The sequence below is a fragment of the Mustela erminea genome, chromosome 13 (genome assembly GCF_009829155.1).
Source record: "Mustela erminea isolate mMusErm1 chromosome 13, mMusErm1.Pri, whole genome shotgun sequence".
NCBI classification, from domain to species: domain Eukaryota; kingdom Metazoa; phylum Chordata; class Mammalia; order Carnivora; family Mustelidae; genus Mustela; species Mustela erminea.
Genome location: NC_045626.1, coordinates 55864530 through 55887335, shown reverse-complemented (window position 1 = coordinate 55887335; position 22806 = coordinate 55864530). Strand labels below are relative to the sequence as shown.

The following is a 22806-nucleotide window of genomic DNA, read 5'->3' as shown; positions in this document are numbered from 1 at the left end:
CAAAGGGCTTGGCGGGGTGGGGCGGGGCCAGCCCAACCATGGGCATGGCGGTTGGGGGAGTGGGCGGAGTCAACCTGCAGCGGTAGGTGGGAGTTGTCTTGGCGGTTGGAAAGGGTTGCAAGGTGTGGTCTGGTACCTGGAGATGGTGGCATTCATATCAGTTCTGTAGAAAGCAGGGAATGGTGGCTGCCCCTTGCCCGTAAAGAGAGCGGTCAGTCCACTGCAAGGCCTGAGAGTTGGGGGAGAGAAACTGTGAACAGTGGGTTTTCACAGAGGGATGTTGAAAGTGATTGCTGAGAAGCTAGAGGGATTTCTAGTGAAGCTAGGTGTCATCCTTTCATAATCTCCTGCAGTAAATTGGAGAGCGGAGTAAAATAATTCTATTTACCCAGAGTGGCCTCAGGACGATAAAGCAATCAGGAGGGGACTGGAGTGTGTGCTGTTAGTGAAGGCAGCACTGGAAGGAGCCGAGCTCACTTGGCCCTCTGATCTCCTCTTGGAGTTTCTGGGAGACTCAGGAATTTGGGGAGAGGTTGTGGGAAGCAAAAGGAAGACCAGATCTCCAGATGAGGGCAGCTAGGGGTGGGGTTGGAGGTCTGGGCTGTGGCCCCTTGCAGGGGAGGCTCCAGCCCTTTAGCGTGGAGTTGGGGAAATATGCACTCTCTTTCGGTTTCTAGGTTCCCTGTACCTTTTTTATTCCCTGGCGTCAGAGGGCATGGCCAGACCAAGAGATGGAAACTACAGGGAGGCCAGCTGAGACTTGATTGAAGAAGGTAAGGATTGGGCTGAATGAACATCCCATTCCTGAGATCCGGCAATCATTTGCCAGGAAGGCTGACCCCTTGGTGGAAAGAGCTTGGTTTCGTAAATGAGAAGTCTGTCTGCTTCTGATTTTGAGTTGGTGATTTAATTCCCCAGGCCTGTATGTCCTCATTTCTGATGTGTTGTTAAGAACATTCTCCCTGCTACCTCATAAACTGTGGCAGAGGTCGACTTTGATAGCTGCCAGTGAAAATGCTTTGCACAGTAACTATGACAAGAGCTACCAATTACTGACTCCCAGCCCAGGACTATTAAGGGATTTTCCACATGCAGTCTCGTTTAATCCTTACATGAACTCTTTATGGTAGGTATTATTATCCTCCCTGTACAAATGAAGAGACTATGGCTACTGTCTATCGGAGAATTTAAGTAATTTGTCCAAGGTCGTACAGCACGTTGGAGCAAAATCAAGGCTCGAATTTATTCAGACTGACTCCAGAGCCTACTCCGCAACACTGCAACTATTAAAACCTAAATCCAGTGGGGTTTTTGTTGTTGTTGTTGTTGTTGTTGTTCTCAGTATTTTATAGAACCAACTCCCAAATTTGGGCAGGATACTGAACTGTATTTCTTCTAAATCCAACAGTGAGATTCGCTGATTTCAATAATCAACTCTTTCATTTTTATAGCTTAATTTCTCCGAGCCTTAAATAACATTTTTACCTATAATTAAGGGAAGGTGCCCAGTAACAGAAATGAAAATTTGACCCAGATAAAAAGAGCATAGAAAGAGAGTTATGGGAAGAGGTAATATTAAGTAATTTGTCTCTCAAATTGTTGATAATGAAAGGCCAGTTTTATTTTTTTTTAAGATTTTATTTATTTGACAGAGATCACAAGTAGGCAGAGAGGCAGGCAGAGAGAGAGGGGGAAGCAGGCTGCCCGCTGAGCAGAGAGTCCGATGTGGGGCTCGATCCCAGGACCCTGGGATCATGACCTGATCCGAAGGCAGAGGCTTAAACCACTGAGCCATCCAGGCGCTCAACAAAAAATAATTTTAAAATCAGTACACATTCATTGAAAGTATGCATATAGGTGATTAATATGAAGAATCCCTATTACACTTGTAGTATTTTGTTATTCTACAAATGTGCTCACTTCTTGTTAATTTATCTAAAATAATTTAGGTTTATGACATTACTTGCTAAGGTATATCTAAGTGACTTCTTACATTTTGTTTTAAAACCTCATTAGAGAAGGCACCTGGGTGACCCAGCTGGTTGAGCATTCAGCTCTGGATTTCAGCTCAGGTCATGATCTTCGGGTCCTGAGACTGAGCTCCATGTCCCGCTCTGCACTCAACAGGGAGTCTCCCTCTCCTTCTTTCTCTCACTCCTCTCACTGAAATAAAGTAATTAAAAAACTCTTTAGAGAAACTAACCTCACAGAGGTGTGTTGATTGCAGTATAAGAGGAGATTAATTTCAGCAAGTTCATTTTTAACTTTGATCGGAAATGACCCAACTGATGCTGCATTTTCAAAATTCATTTTCAGTCCATCAGCTAGTTCCACAATTTATTTCATGAAGTTATAGTTTTATGTCAACTACCTTTTATTGAAATTACTTGTCAGAGCCATGATCTTCCTACATAGGCTATTCTAGTAATGAAAAATAAGATTTAAAGCATTTGGTCAAATTCATAGGATGTTTGTAACTTTTCAGATTGGCAATACAAAGATCACCTACTTCATTGACAGTCTTTATCGACAGTCATTTTTTAATTATGGAACATGTCAAAAATCTGTAAAATTGTGTTCTTCCAAACTTCTTTTATTTCTCCCTTACAATCATATATTCACTGGTAAAACATGTTGCTATGCTTCCTCCCACAGAAGTATAAAAATCATTAAAATATTGAAGAGGGGCACCTGGCTGGCTCAGTCCTTAAGAGTTTGCCTTCGGCTCAGGTTGTGATCCCAGCAGATCTCCTCTGCTCGGTGGAGAGTCTGCTTCTCCCTCTCCATGTGCATGCTCTCTCTCTCAAATAAATAAATAAAATCTTTTTTAAAAAATCAAAGATAGCAACAAATAAGCAAGACTATCTGGTTTACATTTTAAAAAATTAGAATAAAAAAATAAAAAATTAGAACCAAATTAACTTATTTTGTAGAAACATAAGGCAAGAATTTGACACAATGTCGTTCTTGACACAACTTCTTCTCCATAAAGATCCTAATTCAGCATGCAGTACCAGTTATGACTCAACTTCCATATTATGACATTATAAAAAGAATAATCTTCAATTTACCATGTTAGTTTTTGCTGCATCGTTAAGCATAGGTTTTAGGTAAGCTGACATATTTCATAGCAAGACTTTTCTCCATGACAGGAGCTGTGAACCGATTACAGTCAGTTGCAAGCTCTCCATCCAGGGAACTCTCACAAAATGCTTTTCTCTCATTGCAGAGGTGCCATCAGAACACATTCCTACTCAAAACTTAAATTCCAAGCACATTTGTTAGCAAGAAAGCTGGGGCGAGGGCGGGGCGGAGAATCCTGTTTTTTTACTATCATGTTCAAATTAGTTCATTCTAGCAAGATCTTTGTAGTTGTCAAGTTGCAGTGAAAAATAGGCAACATTATATGTTTTATGAGTTGGTCTTAAATCATAATAGCCAGTTTCTGAACACATCTGATTGGAAAGTGTTTCTTGAGCCCCATTTTTTCCTGTTTCACCTACTGCTTCTAAGCAAGCATCACCAAAGCAATCTTTTGCTAATCGTTCAGTAATTATAAATGGATTTTTAGTTTTAGCAACCTAAGAAGCAATTCCTTGTGAAGCTCCCAAAAGCTTTAATGTTTATAGTGTAATACCAAACATCTGCTTCTGTCAGCCTTTTAATTCAAAACTCTCTTTCTCAAAGAATTTTTTTGTTTTGAATTTGTTTGGCAAGTAAATGTCACTTCAGTATCAGTTTCATTCATGACTCATTAGTAACTTTCCCATAAATCACGCTCCGGTTTTAGTACTTCGTCAAATTTACTTGCCTAATAGAGCTACGAATATATGTATGTTTACATTAAAAAATCGTAATTAAAAGTCAAAATGATTTAAAGACATTATAAATGAATAATATATATAGATTGGAGGATGTTGGAGTACAGCTGACAGATCTTAAAGTGATAGGCCGCGTGAGGAGGAGGTCCTCCTGTGCATAGCAAGTATACAGCTCGAGTCACATGGCGCTCACCATTCAAGTCCCACCCAAACTGCTCTGTACTCTATTCACCAATCCTGTCCTGGGGCTTTGAGGAATTAGCCCGATATTACATATACGTTTCTCAGAGCTTGCTCCTGTTCTTTCTGCCTACCTTATCTTGGACCAGAAACAGTTTGCCAACTGGTGCCAGATCCCAGACCACACTTTGAATAGTATTATCCTAGAATTTAAGATTGGCACTTGCCAAAAATGCAAATCTGCTGGGTGCCCAATGCTTACCTGGCAATGGATGAGAAAGGATTAGCCATTTCGTGCTCTGGTTTGGCTCAGTCCCAATGATGGGGTGTGTCTTCTTCCAAAGCTACACTTGGGTCATCTTACAGCTGAGGAAGCGGAGAGTCAGAGGGTGGAAGTGACCTGGTGGGGATGGAACCAGATCAGAAAAGAAACTAGGGCCAGGTCTACCCATACCTCATCCTCAACCAGCAGCCAAACTGTATAGGCAGCAAGCCCAGCCCAGCCCTTGGCCTCTCTGAGTCTGAGCTTGAGCCTTCCTGGGGGACGGCAGGCTGGGCTGAGCTCAGCCCATACTCAGGGTTATCTTTGCTAAGTGTCAGTCAAGAAAGGCAACAACGTCTGATGGGATATAAATATCACCCTGGATTTTCATACTTCCTCAAAGAACAGCCTCATCCTGGGGATCAGCAACGGCAGACTGGATGCCATTGGATTAGAGATTTATAATTGGCAAGGTAGGTGTGTAATATCCAGGATTTTTTTTCTCCCCCATCAGTGATAGAGTAGTTAGGAAACATTAGACATGCCTAGCACCAAATCCCAATGACCTATACTAATGGAATGGGGAAAGTCTCATCACTCATGTAGAGCTGATGACAAGAGACCTTTTAGTGACTTTGACGGTACAGAAGCTGTGTCCTTCCGCTGCTCCTCCTCAGCAGCCCAGATCCCGACCTGGTGGAGGCAGAAGAATAATTCTCAACTGCCCTCCTCAGGCAGAATGGACCAACTAGAGTGAATGAACGAATCAGGAGTCAGCAAAGGATGAGCATGGGGTATGGAAAGGCCACATGTGCATGACATTGGCTCCTGTATGGGACTCCCAAGCTCCCAGACGAAAGGCGTAAGGTTGTTTGTTGTTTTATACAGTGGCCTGCATGGTAGTCACTAAATCTATGAGGTCTCCAGACGCTTAAGTTACCTTTCTTTTTCTAAAATAGCATTGTATCTCTCCTTTCAAGTTTCATGGATTGATCTGTAAGTCTTGCCCTTCCTCTAATAGCATTTGGGACTTGTATAGTTACAGCTGCTCACAAAGCCTCTTGTGAAAAATACTTCACAAATGTCCTTTTCCTCCTTAGCGTTTCCAGAGGCATAGGGTAGAATGACCTGCTTTTAGGTTTTGTAGCCTAATGATAGAGACTCTGAACTCAGGCAGACCTCTAAGTTTCTTTTTTTCTCCCCCAAATCTTCCAAACCTTAAAAAAAATAAAAATAAAAAAAGATAAAACATACCATCAAGGATAGTAATTTATATGGCTATTTGCTGTCTGGAAACAAAGAGAACATGAATATTATACCATGAGATAAGTGTAATATTCACGCAAGAGAAGTAGTTCAGTGGTTCTCAGCAAGGGGACATTTGTCTGAACCTAATTTTGGTTGTCACACCTAAGGGAGAAGGGGAAGTGTGATTGGCATTTATCTAATGGGTAGAGACCAGGGATACTGCTAAACATCCTACTGCACCCAGAACAGTGCCCCCCCCCCCCCGCCCCTGCCTCAAAGAATTATCTGGCACCAAATGGCAATATTGTCAGGTAAGGAACCCATGATTTAGTTATTTCTTGAAATTTCTTCTAAGTTAACACTTTAGTGACTTATTTCTAGAAATAATTAATCCCTGATATTTGATTCTTTGGGGTTTTGGTCTATGTGTAAGTACTTACCAAATAGAGTATATTTGTAAAACACACAATTCAAAATACTAAAAAATATTAAAAGATACAAAGAACTACCAATTTGAGGACACTGGTCCTCATGCTTCTGATAGTTTGTAGAGAAGGAGATTCTAATATTATTCTTACCATTTTCAGGGGAATCTTCTGATAAAGGAAGACTGCTTAGGGCATCAAACACACTTTTCAACTGAGAAGGCATCAGCACACCAGAGAAATGCGTGCAGTCTGAACAGGCACGAAGTTCTTGTTGATGGTCAAGTCCTCTGATGTGAAGGCCTGGGTTTAATGCTGGCTTTAACATCAGTCTCCTGTATTTCATCACCATACCATCCCGTTGGTCACAGCAGAACCTTCCTGTCTACTGAGGAGCTTTCTGAGATGTGCCAAAGTGTGAGGAGCTGCCTCTTTCACAAATTGGATTCCATCCCTCACAGACCACGGTGACAGAAATCCTTCGAGTAACACTGAGATCAGGTCCAGGGGTCGACCTGGGACTTCGGTTCTGTGGTGTGTGGTTTTTCCTGACTTCAGATAATTGTCCTTGGTAGACCCCAATGACAGTTGGTTCAGAACCGGTGATAAGTTCAATGGAGCTGACACAGGCTGACAAAAATTCCTATAGTAAAGAGTTTGTGGAATTTCCCCAGATGGGGCTTGGAGAGTTTGTCACATTAGTGGGTTTTTAAGAATGCCTTTGCTCTTCATGCATGCAACTGTGTCTTCTTCTTCTTCTTCTTCTTCTTCTTTTAATAGATTTTATTTGAGAGACTGAGTGTGAGAGAGCACAGAAGTGGGGCAGAGGGAGAGGGAGAGGGAGAAGCAGACTCTGCTGAGCAGGGAGCCTGATGTGGAGATCAATCCCAGGACCCTGGGATCATGACCTGAGCCGAAGGTAGACGGCTTAAGCGACTGAGCCACCCAGGTGTCCCCCCTCATTTCCTCTTATGACAAAACTTCTACATGTGGTTCATGTTGCTCCATTGTGGGGTGCTTAGGGGAGAGCGGGATGGCTTTAAGTGTAGGTTTCTAGCATGTCATTTGGCACTTCTGTGTCCTGATATGTCTTCTTTTGCTGATTTATTTTGATCAGTTTATCTTAAGCAAATGTTCCTCACCAAAGGAGATGGATAGAGTATTTTCCCCCGCGAGAGGAGGCAGCAGCCACATCTCCTCCGGGGAGGAATCTCTGATTGGCCTAGTTTGGAGGGCACCATCTGGCACACTCCCCCAGGGGCTGGCCGGCAAATGCAGGAATCTGCAGGGCTCTCTTCTGATCCAGGTGAGCACTGGAGTTTCTGTTTGTTTCCAGAGTCACAGGCAGCAGATATCCCTGCAGTGGCTGTCTGAGCGATATGATCCTTTGACACATGGAGGGCCAGGGGCTCTGTCTAGCACGAGCTGAGATCCAGAACACAAAATGGGAACACTTTCTAAAATCCCCCTTTCCCTAATTTTAGACCTTTTAAAAAGTATGCTGCTTTTTGTTAAGGAAACATTTTTAGGAAACTTATCCTTCTTGGGGGCTGACGTCTGCACAGGTGCTCAAAACTACCCTGTTCTCTTGACCCTGGTGGTTGGGAGTTTTCTTCATGGTCTGCATCAAACACCCAGTCACTCTGGAAGGAACCTGTACTTCTGTTGCAGTTTTTGTAATAGCAACATCATTTCCCGATTGCCGTCAGACATCTGTCCAGGGATGTTACCCAACTGGGAAAATATCTCAAGAATTGTACCATAGCAATAAGCAAAAGCTGCTCTCTATTTGTCAAAGACAATATAAACTTCATCTCTTCCAGAACCTACAGTAGCTGCAGGACAGATCAGATGTGATTCTGTATAATGCTTCCAGTTTCATTCCCACTTTAAATTATTTAAGGCTGGCTTGGGTAATTCCTTCTTAAAGAATGTCAAAGTTGTGATTTCAAATCCATTTGAAATTCATAAAAGGAACATGGGCTGAGAGGACACATTCATCTGGAGCTCCAGAGAAGGTTAAGTGAAGCCCTCTTTTTTTCCTACATATGCCCCAATTGGTTGTGGGTCCAAGGAACCTACAAGCCTCCTCAGGTCCTTTCCATTGTCACAACAATGCTCACTATAAGCTGGCACCTGTAATTCCAGCAACTGTAGCAGTACACACTGGAGAAACAGTGTGAAGTAACATGCCTCCCTTTCAAACCAGCTTTGAAGTTGTTAGCCTGAGGAATCTTGGACTCTCAAATACTGAGAAGGAGGAAAGATCCAGCCTCTTTCCAGAAACTGTTCCATTGGAAATTATCATTTTTCGCAGGAGATATTCTTGGTTGTCCTTCTTGACAGCAGAATGATCTGAATGCTTTCCCTATGGTAAGCCTTTCTAGTGTTTTCTCAGGCAATGGCAGTGGGCAGAGCATGGTTTTTGCCCATGGTCCAGCTGGCATGGAAATTCAGTACACCGCCACCATGTTTCAGAGCCCAAGCACAGAGCCTAGACCTGGCTTTCTTTTTACAGCTTTATTGAGGCATAACTGACATATAATAAACTTCACATATTTAAAGTATACAGTTTAATGCATTTTTGCATATGTATACATCCCCGCAACCACTGCATGATGAGATAATGAACATATCACCCCCAAAACTTTCCTCATGCCCGTTAGCCATCCCTCCCTTTTACCTTCCTTTAAATATTTAACATAATGTTTCAGAGTTGAAGACAAAAAGTGGGAAAGCTACTCTACCCATTTAGTGAGTCTGGGTATAATCCCAGCTCTAAAACAAAGTAAGAAAATGATGACAATTTTAGACCAACATTACTTCTGGACCTAGATGTGAAAGTCCTTGATGAAATATTGGTTAACAGAATTAATCAGTTAAGGAAAAAATTACAATTGCTCTTCATAGAATCCCCTTTTTATTCTCCAATGTATTTTTTCACTAAATCTTTGTTCATTTTTTTCCCTACTTTTCCCTCCCAATTTCCTCACAGTTATAGCTTTAGCTGATATTCTCATTTTATCCTGACATTATAAAACAAGCTGGCTGTTTTCTCATAAGTTCCTACAGAGGAAATGTGTCCTAGATGAGGAAAAGATTCTAGAAGGTGGCAATCACCCACATTTCAAAATGAAAGAAGCAAAACAATGAGAGAAGTCATATTCAGTTACAATTTTCTTAGGCCCTTCTGTTGTTCACCAAACCCCTGAGTCCCCCTCAATACCACTAGAGTTGCCAGATAGTCACTTGTCAGGTTTAATTTGTGTCAAAGCTCCTGAAAACAAAGACTGCTTCTTTGACCTTGGAGGGTAGGACCCAACAAATAGGTCTTCTTTGATATTAATGATTCATTTGATCTGTCTTTGCAGCTGTCTCTAACATTTCTGGTATTTAGGAATGAATGTTGAACTTTCTCAACAAATATTTACCAGTTAAGTGCTAACTTTGCACTTGAACTGCATGCTGAGATGAAAATGGAGAAAATGCTCTATTAAAATTGCTAGGACCAAAAAGCATAGTTGCACCTTAAAACAGTATAAATTCAAGAGCTAAATTATGGTATAGTGGGATAGAAAGGAATGGGAAGGCTCTAAAAGGTAGCTGAACTTAGGCTTTGCAGGGTACATGGTGGGAGCCCCTGAAACAGCCCAGCTGCCAAAGTGCTTTCCCTGTAATAACGGGACTGTTGGGTATGGGGTCGGTGGTATGGGGACATGAAAGATCTAAGTTCCCTAGTTGAAACAGGTACCCTGGTGTAATGGGAGAGAAAAGAGTGCAAGGTGGATGAGGCCTGATCATGGAGGACCCAACAAAATTACCTTGTGCCCATTTCCAGTCAGCCCCTTCTGTAAGAGGCAACCACTTTTCAGGTATCCACCACCATAGACTGCTTCCTCCTGCTGTTGAATTTCATATAAATGGAATTATGTAGTACAGACCATTTCATGTTTGATTTCTTTCACCCAACATTGGTTTTGAAATTCATATTTTTGCATGTATTTAAAATTCCTTTTGGGGGCACCTGCATGCCTCAATCCATTAAGCAGATGACTCTTGATCTCTGCTCAGGTCTTGATCTCAGGGTCTTAAGTTCAAGCCTGGTGTTGGGCTCCACATGGGGTGTGGAGCCTACTTTAAAAAAAATTCCTTTTTATTGTTGAATCCCACTCTGTTGAATGAATTAACCACATTTCTCTCTTCTCCAGGTTTTGTCTACCATGAATAAAACTGCTATGAACAATTTTGTAGACATATTTGCATGGATATATGCTTTAATTTCTCTTGGGTAAATAGGAGTTGAACTTCATAGGTTATAGGGTAGACGTCTGATTAGCTTCATTCCATTCTGCTAGTTTTCCCAAATGGTTCTCCCATTTTACATCCCCACCAGCAATGGATGAGAATGTGTTGCTCAATACCCTTGCTAACATTTGGTATTGTTTCTCTTTTTAATTTGATCTATTTTGGGTATTCTTGTGATTATGAAGTACTATCACATTGTGGTTTAATCAGTATTTTCCTGATATCTGATGATGAGTACCTTTTCATGTATAGTGACCATTTCTGTACTTTGATGGGTATTGGTTCAAATCTCTTGCCCATTAAAAAAAAAAAATAAAAGGTGTCTTTTGTATTATTGAGTTGTTAGAGTTCTTTACATGTTCTGGGTAGAATACACCACGTGCACACATACACATATTTACTCCCAATCTGTGATTTGCCTTTTCATTTTTTTTTTTTTTGCCTTTTCATTTTTTTAATGGTATATTACTGAGCAGAAATCTTAGATTTTAGGAATCCAGTTAATCAATCATTCCCTATGGCAAAGTGTCTGTTGTCCTATAGTAATATAAGTGAGAGGCCTGATCCCAATCTGTCTTCTAAGGACATAGAGTTCAGGACTACAGCAAAATTGACTGCTGTGTAGTGATAAAAAGGTTATAAACTTGCAGAGCAACTATGCAAATGAGCTGTTACAATATAAAAGTTCATAAATAAGATGATAATCCAATCTGAATGCCGTGTATGTGACTGTTAGTTGATAAAACTCTGATGAGCCTTTAAAAGAGTGCCCTTTCTATCCCTTGGCAACTTTGGTCTGGACTGTCAGAAAACATGTAACTTACCACCAGGAAGGTAAGAGAAACAGGAGAGGCCCCAGCATCCCTGCAACTCCTGATTCTTTTCAATCTGCTTGTATACTTTTTGCTGTTGAACTGCATTTTGCAGAGATCTTTGGAACTGAGATAATGCCCTCTATCACCTGGCACAGCCGACAGGATTCCAAATTGATTTAGTGGAGATTGTAGCTGGGCTCTGGGTAAGAATATTCTGGGATGGCCATTAGAGAACAGCATGCACTCCCTAGTCAAGAATGACAAGGGATTGATAATCTAAGTGAGACTTTGAAGTGATTAACTGGATGTCTAGGAATGATGATTTCATTAGCCATGGAACAGAAGACATGCCTCACTGGAACAGGGCAAGAAACTGTACCATGGGAGGGCAAAGCCACTACTCTTCCAAATGGATTAACCTGTTACCCCCCAAAAAAGAAAGAGTAGGGAAAGCACATTCCTTTGGTTTTCAGTGTCTATTCTCTGAGCCAAAGGCCAAGAGCTACATCCAAGGAAATAAGCAAAACATCTGGAATGAAGCTGTGTTTGTGTAGGGTGTGGGAGAGAGACTCAAAAAGAGACAGTCTAGTCTGCTTACCTTGAAAGAGGCAGGTACAGATAAAGAGGTCCTCTGAGGTGCAAGGACAGATGCAGTGCTTCTAGAAGTGTGCAGTCCCCATGTTTGGGACTTGAATCTAGCAGTGAGCAGCAGAGATGATGCGTGCCTCATTTGGGCTCCTATCCCCACTGGAGGGCCCAGAGCCTCTGTTCACCCAGGGGGAGGCCAAAAAAGCAGATGGAGTGCCATATGTCTGCTTAGGACACAAGCACTCAAGTTGCAGGGGAAGGAGGACCAGGAAGTGCTCCCGGGCCACCTCTCTTCCCAGTCACCCTAAGGCCCCACAGTGTTGTGCTGGGTGTGGGGCTACCAGATGCCTGACTTCAACCACAGCTGTGGACAAAGCTTTAAAGGCCCTTCATCTCCCAATCCCCATGTAAAAAGATGATCTGAAGAAAGTTCTGTCTACTGAAGGGTTCTAACACAAGAGGATGACAACAGAAGCCCAACAGCAACCACTCTGCAGCTCAGCTTGCACCAAATACTGGAACAGAACCCAAATCCTCCACTGCTATCTACTGACAGATACCCAGAAAGCTGAATGTTCTCTAGGATGATGACAGGCTTTTTCAGAGGTAAAATTTACAGAACATAAATGTTTACAAGTTCAAGCCAGAAGGACCTGGGCCTACCTGTGTTCTTTTATGACTAGGATATGACAGTACTTTTAAACTTGGTCCCCCCAATGGTTTGCCACTGGGTTGATGTGGGCTGTGACAAGAAAGGATCCAAGGGACTCCAATAAGAGTTTTGACTTGAACTAAAAAGTTGCTCTAAACTGAGGTTTTAAAAAACCAACATATGGTTAGAATGGATTTTGGCATAAAGATTTAAAAATTCACTTTGAGACATGCTAACTATGGAATGTTTAAATGGGGACATTTTTGCTAAACTGGATAAAAATGATGCAGCACCATGATTTGATGTGTTAAACTACCATGTACTATTATTTGATGTTAGCATGCCCTTAATCTCCAGGATAAAGAAAATTGGAGCCCCATTAAGATTAATTGGACATATACTAAATGATTGGTCAAGAGATAAAAGGAAGATTACTGTTTCATGGAAAAAGTCAAATCTTAATGATCATATATTACTTTGTATATTTGTATGTTAAGTGTCTTAAACATATGCTATGGATGGAAGGAATGTATAAAAAAAAGAAAAGAAAAGAAAAGGAAAGGGTCAACATGACCTTTTCTGTATCTCTATGGAAATCTGACCTTTAAAGATATTTATTTATTTATTGGGTTGGGGGGCGGAGCATGAGCCAGAAGGGGGGCGGTGCAGGGGGAGAGGAAGAAGCAGGCTTCACTGGGCAGGCACTCTGACACGGGGCTCAATGTCAGGACCCTGTGAACATAACCTGAACTGAAGGCAGACTCTTAACCCACTGAGCCACTGAGGTGCTGCTGGAATCCTGACTTTAAATCAACATCCTTGCTGTTCTCTTCTAGGACCCTGGTAGGAGAACATATTAGCTGTACTGCTGGGGAATACTGCTTTTAGTAAAAAGGTTGATCTCATGATGCACACCTATGATTTTAAATCATGATTTCTGTAACCTTTTCCTCCATGTAATGGGTGGTACAGTGAATTGACATGTGCTGCTGGCTCTAGTGGGTGCAGAAAGACCAAAGATAATTCCTCACACTCATCCCTCTGTATGAATTGTGGAGGAAGACCTAAACCTCAGAGAAATACCTGAGACTGTCTTGCTCTGTGGCAACTTCTTTGGCACTTTTGCATAATAATTTCACACAGTATCCAAAAGATAAGCAAGTTACTGTTATTTGTTGCTGTTAAGTGATCTTTTGAAATCTGTAAATTCTTACAGTCCTTCGAATAGGGGTTGCTAATGGCACGTAGGCATCCTGAAATTATTTTGTGAAACTTTTGCTTATAACAATGCCTAAAATGGCATGTGGTAATGTTTTTTTTTTTTTTAAGATTTTATTTATTAATTTGACACACAAAGATCACAAGTAGGCAGAGAAGCAGGCAGAGAGAGAGGGAGAAGCAGGCTCCCTGCTGAGCAGAGAGCCTGATGTGGGGCTCGATCCCAGGACCTGGGATCATGACCTGAGCTGAAGGCAGAGGCTTTAACCCACTGAGCCACCCAGGCGCCCCAACATGTGGTAATGTTAACTTGCTTAACTGACATGGAGGGTGTTAAGTTTTTATGTTCAGTATATTGTGTGTTTATTATCTGCATCACTATATAATACTTCTAGAACTATTGCATTGCTGAATCAAGAGTTGTAGGTTTAGAGATTATGTAACCGGATAGTATAATTGAGAAAAGAATAACCCTGGATTGCTTGTTAGAACTGGATCACTTTGCAACTCCTTCTAAAACATCTGTTGTTTGAACCGATAAGTCACTGCTTTAAAATAAGTTGTTGCAGCACTGGAAGGTTTAAGAAACTAGAGGAGCTCCCACCACCCTATTTGGCAATAGATTATCAGACTGGTGAGTTCACTGATCATTAATGATGGGTGTGTTCTTATTTTGATACTTACCTGTCCAGACTGTTATGTCATTGGGTTGGAGCCCTGGGGTGCCATGGATTGAGAAGTACTGCGTAAGGGTCACTGATGGGAGAGAAGACCCTGTCATCTAAGGACACAAGCTACACTCCAACACTGGCCCACACCTGCACAGTGAGGAAGAACGTGGTAAGGCTGCAAAGCAAACACTCAGAATGAATTACTGTTAGCTAGAAGCTCATAGACAAACTGTAAGAATATACATGCTTGCTAGTTGACATAGCTCAGGTAAAATTTCAAAAGCATACCTCTCCATTCTCTCTGCTTCTCACCCCCACTCAACTTCTTTTTTTTTTTTTTTTTTTTTTTTATTTTAAAGATTTTATTTATTTATTTATTTGACAGAGAGAAATCACAAGTAGATGGAGAGGCAGGCAGAGAGAGAGAGAGGGAAGCAGGCTCCCTGCTGAGCAGAGAGCCCGATGCGGGACTCGATCCCAGGAACCTGAGATCATGACCTGAGCCGAAGGCAGCGGCTTAACCCACTGAGCCACCCAGGCGCCCCCCACTCAACTTCTGTCTGAAGATATTTGGAGAGAGTATAATTTACTGTGGGGAAGATAAAAAGAAACATCTAAGGGGAACTCCAACATTGCCCAAACTCCTGATTCTCTTTTATCTGCTTCTGTGTTTTTATGTTAAGAATTCTTTTTTCAGGGGCACCTGGGTGGCTTAGTCAGTTAAGCATCTGGCTCTTGATTTCCACTCAGGTCACTATCCCAGGACCCTGGGATCAAGCCCCACATCAGGCCCCCTGCTCAGCAGGGTGTCTACGTAAGGACTCTCTCTCTCTCTCTTTGCTCCTCCCTCTGTCCCTTTCCCTACTCATGCACGCCTGATCTCTCTCTAAAACAAATGAATCTTAAATTTTTTTTAAAAAAGAAAAACATTTAAAAACACAAAATTTTTTTCAAAATTCTATGAAAAATTTCAAGCACGGAGAATATTACATTGAATATTGCTATGCCCACGACCATTTATATCATAAATATTTTGCTATACTTGGCCTCCGGCATATCTGTCCATCTATCCACCCTTCTATTCATTCATCAAACTGTCTTACTTTTATACATTTCAAAAGAAGTTTCAGACACCAATATACTTTCCCTGAACTACTCCAGTATGCATACCATTACCTAACGTTCAATATTTGTTATTAGTAGATTCATTTCTTTTTTTTTTTTAGATTTTTTTTGAGGTAATATTTACATATAATGAAATGCAGAAATCTTAAGTAAACATTCACTAAGTTTTGACAAATACATCTTTATAACCCAAACACTTACCAGAATATCAAACAATACCGTTCCACAGAAATATAAGCGACAATATATAGCTTATACTTTTCTAATAGCTACATTAAGTAAAAAGAAACTGCTAAGATTTATAATTTATCACTTTAAGTTAAATATCTAAAACATTAGAATCAAACTTGGAATAGTAAAGTATTACTGAGATGTTTTATATTCTTTCCTACCCAGTCGTCAAAATCTGGTGTGTATTTTACACTTGGAACACATCTCAGTTCAGACTAGTCATATATCAAGTGCTCAATAGGACCATGCAGCCAGGGGACCTGGCATGCGATGGCACATAGAGAATGTTTCAATTTCCCAGGAAGGCCCCATGCCCCTTCCACCCAGTCTCCATCCCTATCCTCACAGAGGCAACCATCGTTCTGGGTTTTCTTCCCCATGGTTGTTGAGCTCTGCCTGTCCTAGCATTTCATGTAAAAGGAATTGTACAGTATGTAGTCTTCTTTGACTCAGCATAATGCTTCTGAGATTCATTTATACTATTATCTGTACTCAGATAGCAGGTGGTAGTTGTATGGTTAGTCTGATAAGAAACTGCTCAGCCCTTGTCCAAAATGGCTATCCCATATTCGATCAGCAGTTATTAGAGTTCTGATTCTTCCACGCTCAGAGTAGTCAATCTTCTCAATGTTAATTATTTGGTGGGTCGATAGTGGTTTCTCCTTGTGGTTTATTTTGTATCTTCCTAATAGCACATGATGTTGAATGTGTATATATATGCTTATTTGCCATTTGTGTTCTTTTTTTTTTTTCATCTAGTATCCAAGTCTTATGTTCTTTTCAAATATGTGCTTTTCTTTTCACTAGTGAATTCTTTATATATCCTGAATGTCACTCTTTTATCAAATATATGCTTTATATCTATGTTTTTTTTCCTAATCTGTGGTTTGCTTATTGGACTTCTTAGTGGTCTCTTTGGATAAGCAGCAGTTTTAAATTTTGTTGAGGATTAATTTATTAATTTTCTTTTAAAAGGGCTCTTTTCTGTTCCTCAGAAAGCTCTGCTTATCCTCAAGTCACAAATCTACTCTGTTTTCTTATGAAGATGTCATTGTTTCAGGTTTTAATTAACAATATGATCCCTTTTGGGTGAATTTTTGTATGCCTTGTGATATGTATATTCAGTTGTTCTAGTACCTTCTGTAGAAAGCTTCCTTTCTCAACAGGGTTCCTTTGACACCTGTTGAAAATCAAATGACCATGTAAGCGAGCACCTCTTTCTGTGCTATTGATATAGGTGTTGACCTTCACTCTGCAATGTCTTGTCTTAACAGCTGTAGCTTTAGATCAGTCTTTAAATCCCTGATTCTAATCCAACTTTGTTCTCTTTTTGGGGGTATTATTACTTCAGATGTTTTAGATTCTTTGCATTTCCATATAAATTTGATAATAAGTTTGCCAATTTGTACCTAAAAAGCCTACTGGTGTTCTTACCAGGATTGCATCAAATCTATGGGTCTGTTTGTAGAGAACTGACATCTTGCCAACGCTCTTCTATTCATCTGTTCCCATGCAGAAATGTGGCATATGTGTACATTTATTTTGCTATTCTCTAATTTCCACCAAAAATAGTTTTTAGCATACTTGTTTTGAATATATTTTGATAAATGTTTACACAACTATTTTATGTTTTTTGATGCTATAGAAAATGGAAATTAAAACATTTACTTTCCAACTGTTTGCTGCTAATATAAAAAATACAATTAATTTGGGTGACTGGGTGGCTTAGTCAGTTAAGCATTTACCTTCAGCTAAGGTCATGATCCTAGGGTTGTGGGATTGAGCCACACATTGGGCTCCCTGTTCATTGGAGGGTCTGCTTCTCAACCTCTCCATCTGCCTGACACTCCCTCTGCTTGTGTGCTCTCTCTCTCAAATAAATAAATACAAAATTAAAAATTACAATTAATTTATATATAATCATCTTGTATACCATGACTTGGCAAATTATTTTACTAGTCCTAATAGCTGAAGATACTCTAGTCTTTCCCACATATTCTTATCATTTACAAATAGAGACTATTTTATTTCTTTTCTCATCTTTATGTCTTTTCTTTCTGGCCTTTTGCACAGGATACAGAGTAAGATGTTGAACTTTTTAAAAAGACTATGAACTGGTATTGAATTTGTCAAATGTTTTTTTCTGTATCTATTAAGAAAGTTTTTGTTTTAAAGATACATATTAAAAACTTGTCCCAAACATCAACTCAAACAAATTTAGGAAATTGTTTGTTCAATCTATCCCTTATCCACAGCTGTCCATTACTATCGTGCTATTTGGCTTTTGTACAAGATTACAACCTGGTGGGTCAGTGACAGAGAGTGGGCTCAGACACATACCTTCTGACTTTAAAGCTCCTATTCTTACACCAGCATCATGGTGCCCTTAGACTAGTGGAAGTATCATAAGAATTCTTGTGACAATGCTTTTAGTATTTTTCTCTTTATTTTTTATGGATAAAATGCAACATACATATTATACTTAACAATGAAAGTTGGGACAAAAGAATCAATACTAACTTTTGAGATGGGAGACAACATAAGACAACATTGGGATTTCTTGTGACATTAAATAATTTTCTAATCAGAGCACATAGTTTTAGAAAATACTCGGGAAAATGACTGAAAGAAAAGATGTTGTTTTTAAATTAAGGTGTGTGTATGTAGAAAACTATTTAAAATGTTTGAGAGAAACATTTTAATCCATGTCATATTATTTTTTATTAAATGACATATTGATGGAAAACAGTTGAAAATGCCTGTCAGAAACTAGGAACTATTTAATCCCATAATCTATATTCTTTTCAGGCATGTAAAACATTTGTGAAAAACATTTGAAATATGCTTGAAAGAAAGAAGGGACATTTTAATCTCATGCTACTTTTCAGTCAAGTACAGTATGGGGAAAGCAGCTGAAAAAATGCCTGAAAGAAGAGAGGACTATTAATTCCCACACTTGAAGACCTGCATTGCAACATGGTGAGACACACATGACAATGGCTCCATGACAATGACTAAGGGACATGAATTCTCTCAGAGTATAACACAGGTCACAGGTACAGAGTATTTTTGGCTTTAAAGCTTGCACTAAAAAATATTTTACATCATTAAATGTATATTATTTTAAATGTACACTGAAAGCTAACTGAAGTGACTTAAATAAGATGACTCAGGGACAGTTTGTAACAAAAACTGTTAAAGTCCATTAACTTTTTTCCTAAGAAAGACACGTGAGGTAGTTTATACTGTGTACACATTGTAACAAAATTAATATTCCAGTTTATTTGAAGATCTTACTGGCTCTAAGAATCATATCCCCCAGTGACCTGCTTAACAAAGGGATCCTCTTTTGCAAAATGGAGAAAACAATGAGCCAGCTCTAGGGTTTTTTCTAAGTGTCACTAAAATGTTAACTTTCTCTAATGCCTTCCTTGATATTATTCTCCTAACTGTACACCAAGAGCACTTGGGAGGAGGTGGGCGGGAAGCTAGTGAGAACTGAATCTAGGAGCTCAGGATCTGACTCTTGTTTGCATACATACTACTCATTTTTACAGACTACCATAACTATTTTAAAACAACTTTTGATAAAGCAAAGATAGTTTCAATAATTATTTGACAGAAATTTTTAAATTGTAATTGTAGGGGTTTGTTTATTCTTTAAGAATAAAATCAATAAAAAGAACTTCTACTCATACAAAAATTTGTGTGTCTACTGAAATTCTATAATCACTTAGTTTATCCTATGACTAAGAATAAAAGTTATATTCAGAGATACTGGTATTGACATGGCCTTCCATATTACATAGTTATTTGAAAGTTGTCACACATACTTAAATACATTCAAGTGATTAATTTAAAGCTATTGGGTTAGCTAAGTCTTTAACATCTGACACCACACAAAAGTAAGATATTCAGAAACAGTTGTCTCCTGTCATCTGTCACTTATTTAAAAGTAATGATAAGTGGAGTAAATCTTAAAACCTTTGGAACTTATACACAGGTTTAACATGTTTTCAGCCCAAACATGGGAAATTTCTCAAATAAAAAATTAGATCTGCAAATTTTTGATTAAAAAAGTCTTCTACAATAGTATTTAACTATATGAAACTATAGGAAGCACGATGAGAAAAACCAGTCCCTGTTTTCATGTACAAACAGAAGTATGAGATAGCTAATTTAAAGAATTTCTTCTGTGTGTGGGTATAAATTACTGCCATCTTATGCTCTGGAAGTTAGCAGCTGCATAAAATAAAATGTTTACTCCTATTGTTCTGAATTTCAAAAACAATAAAAGCATTTTTTCAGACTCTTGAAAACCATTATGTAAACTAACATGCCATCAATTAGTGAAACATTGAAAAGTGATGAAATGTAGGAATATATAAAAACCTACATGACACATGTTTATCTTCTAATGGGTTTTCAGGCACAGGAAATAAAAATTCTCAAACAAATAAAATGAATGGATATTTGAGTTTTTTATAAAAATTAAAAAAACCCTAATGGCCAGAAACATAATTATCTACATGTTGAATATAAATAATGTTTTCAGAGCTATCAAGGCATAATAATGCTGCATATAAAAGATTTCTTCTAGGGGTACCTAGGTGGCTCAGTCGGTTAAGCATCTGACACTTGATTTTGTTTGGCTCAGGTCTTGATCTCAGGATCGTGAGTTCAAGCCCAGGGTTGGGCTCCACCCAGGGTGTGGAGCCTACTTAAAAAAAAAAAAAAAAAAAAGATTTCTTCTATATGTGGGCTTAAATTATTATGTCATGTTTTAAGAATTGGTAAGTAGGAACATTGGTAAAAACACTTTTTTCCCAAAGCATTGGTAAAATGTTTTCTGTATTTATAACGTTACTGTTTGAACTGCAAAAGAGAGTCATTTGGACATTAAATCTCATTAAAATTATTATAAATTCAATGAAATCTCAATCTGTGGATTCTAATCCAAAGCATGCATGTAGGATAAATGAGACCTCTGTCCCCATTTCTAGCTAACCTTAGACCTATATCTGTAGTCTTAAGATGAAAGGCAGAGCTGTCTGACCCTTCAGCACATTGTGGATTTGCTCTCCATTAGATTGTGGAAAACTGTGTGTTCTCACTGATTGTAGGTCTAAAAAACGGCTCTGCAGAATCTTCATAGTAAGACAGTTTCCAGCTTACCAAATACGCATCTGACTTTAAAGTCTGAGGCTAATCCACAGTGCTTGGCCAATCTATGAATGATAAACAGAAACAATTTGCTTTTACAGCATATAAAACCTGGATATAAGAGTATTTTTCAGTACTTTTGGATGAAGAGCAGTTGGATAAAGATAATTCTCTATTTTTAAACTGGGGCTACAGAAGTGACAATCTACAGTTGTAAAATATTAAAAAAATGATATGTTTGATCAGGAAAGGAAATCTGTGCCTGGCACAGAGAAAGCTTTTCATTGAGCACCATAATCATGATGAAAAGATAGAGGTCTGTGACTGGTAACTACACAGAAGGTTATGAAAGCATAAGAACACCCTCTGTCAAACTAACCTTTGCTATGGGAACCTGTGCTCATAAGAGAACAAGCTTTAAAAATATAAATTTTCAAGAACCCACAATAGAGAAATGTTTACTTGCACCAGAATGCGGATAGTCATAATACAGTACAACATACGTAACAATACAGTGTTCTTTCAACAGAAGTTCATCCTCCTCCAATTTGGGAGCAAGTCAGGGCATCGATATTGGATGCATAACTTTAGAAACTGATTCCCTTTGAAAAGCAAATCTGAATTATTTTGCAGAGCAGAAATTATTGGTACTTCTGGCATTCTTGTTCAAAAAGGTCAACATATATATAACGTAAGTAAAACAAAGACTCTTCCATGTCTGTGGTGGAAATTATTGATACTTCTGGCATTCTTGTTCAAAAAGGTCAACATATATATAACGTAAGTAAAACAAAGACTTTTCCATGTCTGTGTAGCATCTGCTACATAAAGAAGTATTTTTTATCTCTAGGTATAAGACGAAGTTCATTTCTGTTGTGAAGTCAAAGTACTAGAAATGATTACAGAGTTCCATATACTAGCTTGGCCTTTCCTCTGGAACAATCACAGCGTCTTTCCTTCACCATTATTAAGGAACCATAGGAGAAAGCCTCAGCTCAGTCAACCAGCTCCTCCTCCTCCACAGTTCATGTTGACAATGCTGGGAGATGCCACTTGGGCTGAGAAACACCAAGAGGGTTATTGGAACAAACATGTCAAAACAGTCTTGTTATTTTCCCTACCAAATGTAGAATCTTCTTGGCATATAATACATGATAGGTGCCATCTTGGGGGTTATTTCAAAAACTTGGTTGGGGTTTAATCACCCACTCTGCTTGAGGATTTACATGATATATATCCAATATATAAGCATCTGGATCCAAGCAATGCTGCCCTAAAGGAAAGAGAAAATCAGAGAATGTTTTCGAGAGTGCACACTTCTATGTGTGCATGTGCGTGTGTGTGTTGGGAAGGTTCAAATAAGGCCAAGACAGTTCTCTTAGCCAAAGGTTAAGTAGATACATGTTCAAGGTTCTTTAGCAAAACCAGTCTGCCTGCCTGCCTTATTCCTTCCCTTCTTTGTTTCTTTCTGATTGTGAAATGCTTCAAATAAATCCCATGCAAAATTGTGGGGAAAAACAGTTGTACCAGCTATAGGCAAATTGTTCCCTAGACTCCCCACATAAATTAGGAAAATACGGCAAGAACCTGTCTAAGGTATAAACTGGTCATTTATATAATAATACATGTCTTCTAATGGTTTTACAGACAGTAACTTGACCAGGGCTAGAAAAGATTAAAATCACGTTCACTTCAGGAATGGTCATTTTGTTTCTTTACTACAGGTGCAATTCCCACAGACAGGAAATCTAGAAATGATAACAACAAAAAGATCATTCCATGAAGCAAATACATTTGAAAATTTTTATGTACAGTGTGTTTGGAATGTATATCAAAGTCTCAAATGAAACCACCAATATCTGACTCCTTGCTTGATTCATTTATCAAATATTTCTTGGAAGTTATTATATTCCATGCACTTTTCCAGGGGCTAGGGTCACAGAGAGGCATCAGATAGTGAAAAATATTTGCCCTGAGGGCAAATAAAGACAACAAGCAAATAAGCAAGTATAATATAAAGTAAGTGTTGTGGTGATAAGAACATGAGAGAACAACAAAGCTGGGAAGGCACACCTAGAGAAGGTGAGATCCTGGAAGGTCTC

At 39.2% G+C, this 22806-nt stretch overlaps 1 protein-coding gene and 1 long non-coding RNA gene across 5 annotated transcripts in view; one reads left to right on the top strand and one right to left on the bottom strand.

Moving 5' to 3' along the window:
• The first annotated feature begins 103 nt into the window (after positions 1-103).
• LOC116571953 lies at positions 104-6750 on the top strand. The gene is made up of 3 exons (XR_004278061.1): positions 104-211; positions 678-773; positions 6099-6750. It is a non-coding gene; the product is annotated as an uncharacterized LOC116571953 (long non-coding RNA).
• A 13516-nt stretch (positions 6751-20266) lies between these two features.
• The window catches only part of ARHGAP28 (Rho GTPase activating protein 28), a 205113-nt gene continuing 202573 nt past the window's right edge, over positions 20267-22806 (bottom strand). For 3 of the 4 annotated variants that reach the window (XM_032309485.1, XM_032309487.1, XM_032309488.1), the window contains one exon: positions 20267-21781. In XM_032309485.1, the coding sequence (XP_032165376.1) occupies positions 21672-21781 (110 nt within the window). In that variant the 3' untranslated portion in view covers positions 20267-21671. Of the gene's footprint in view, positions 21978-22806 lie in introns of all 4 variants that reach the window. The other variant, XM_032309486.1, reaches the window with a different exon arrangement.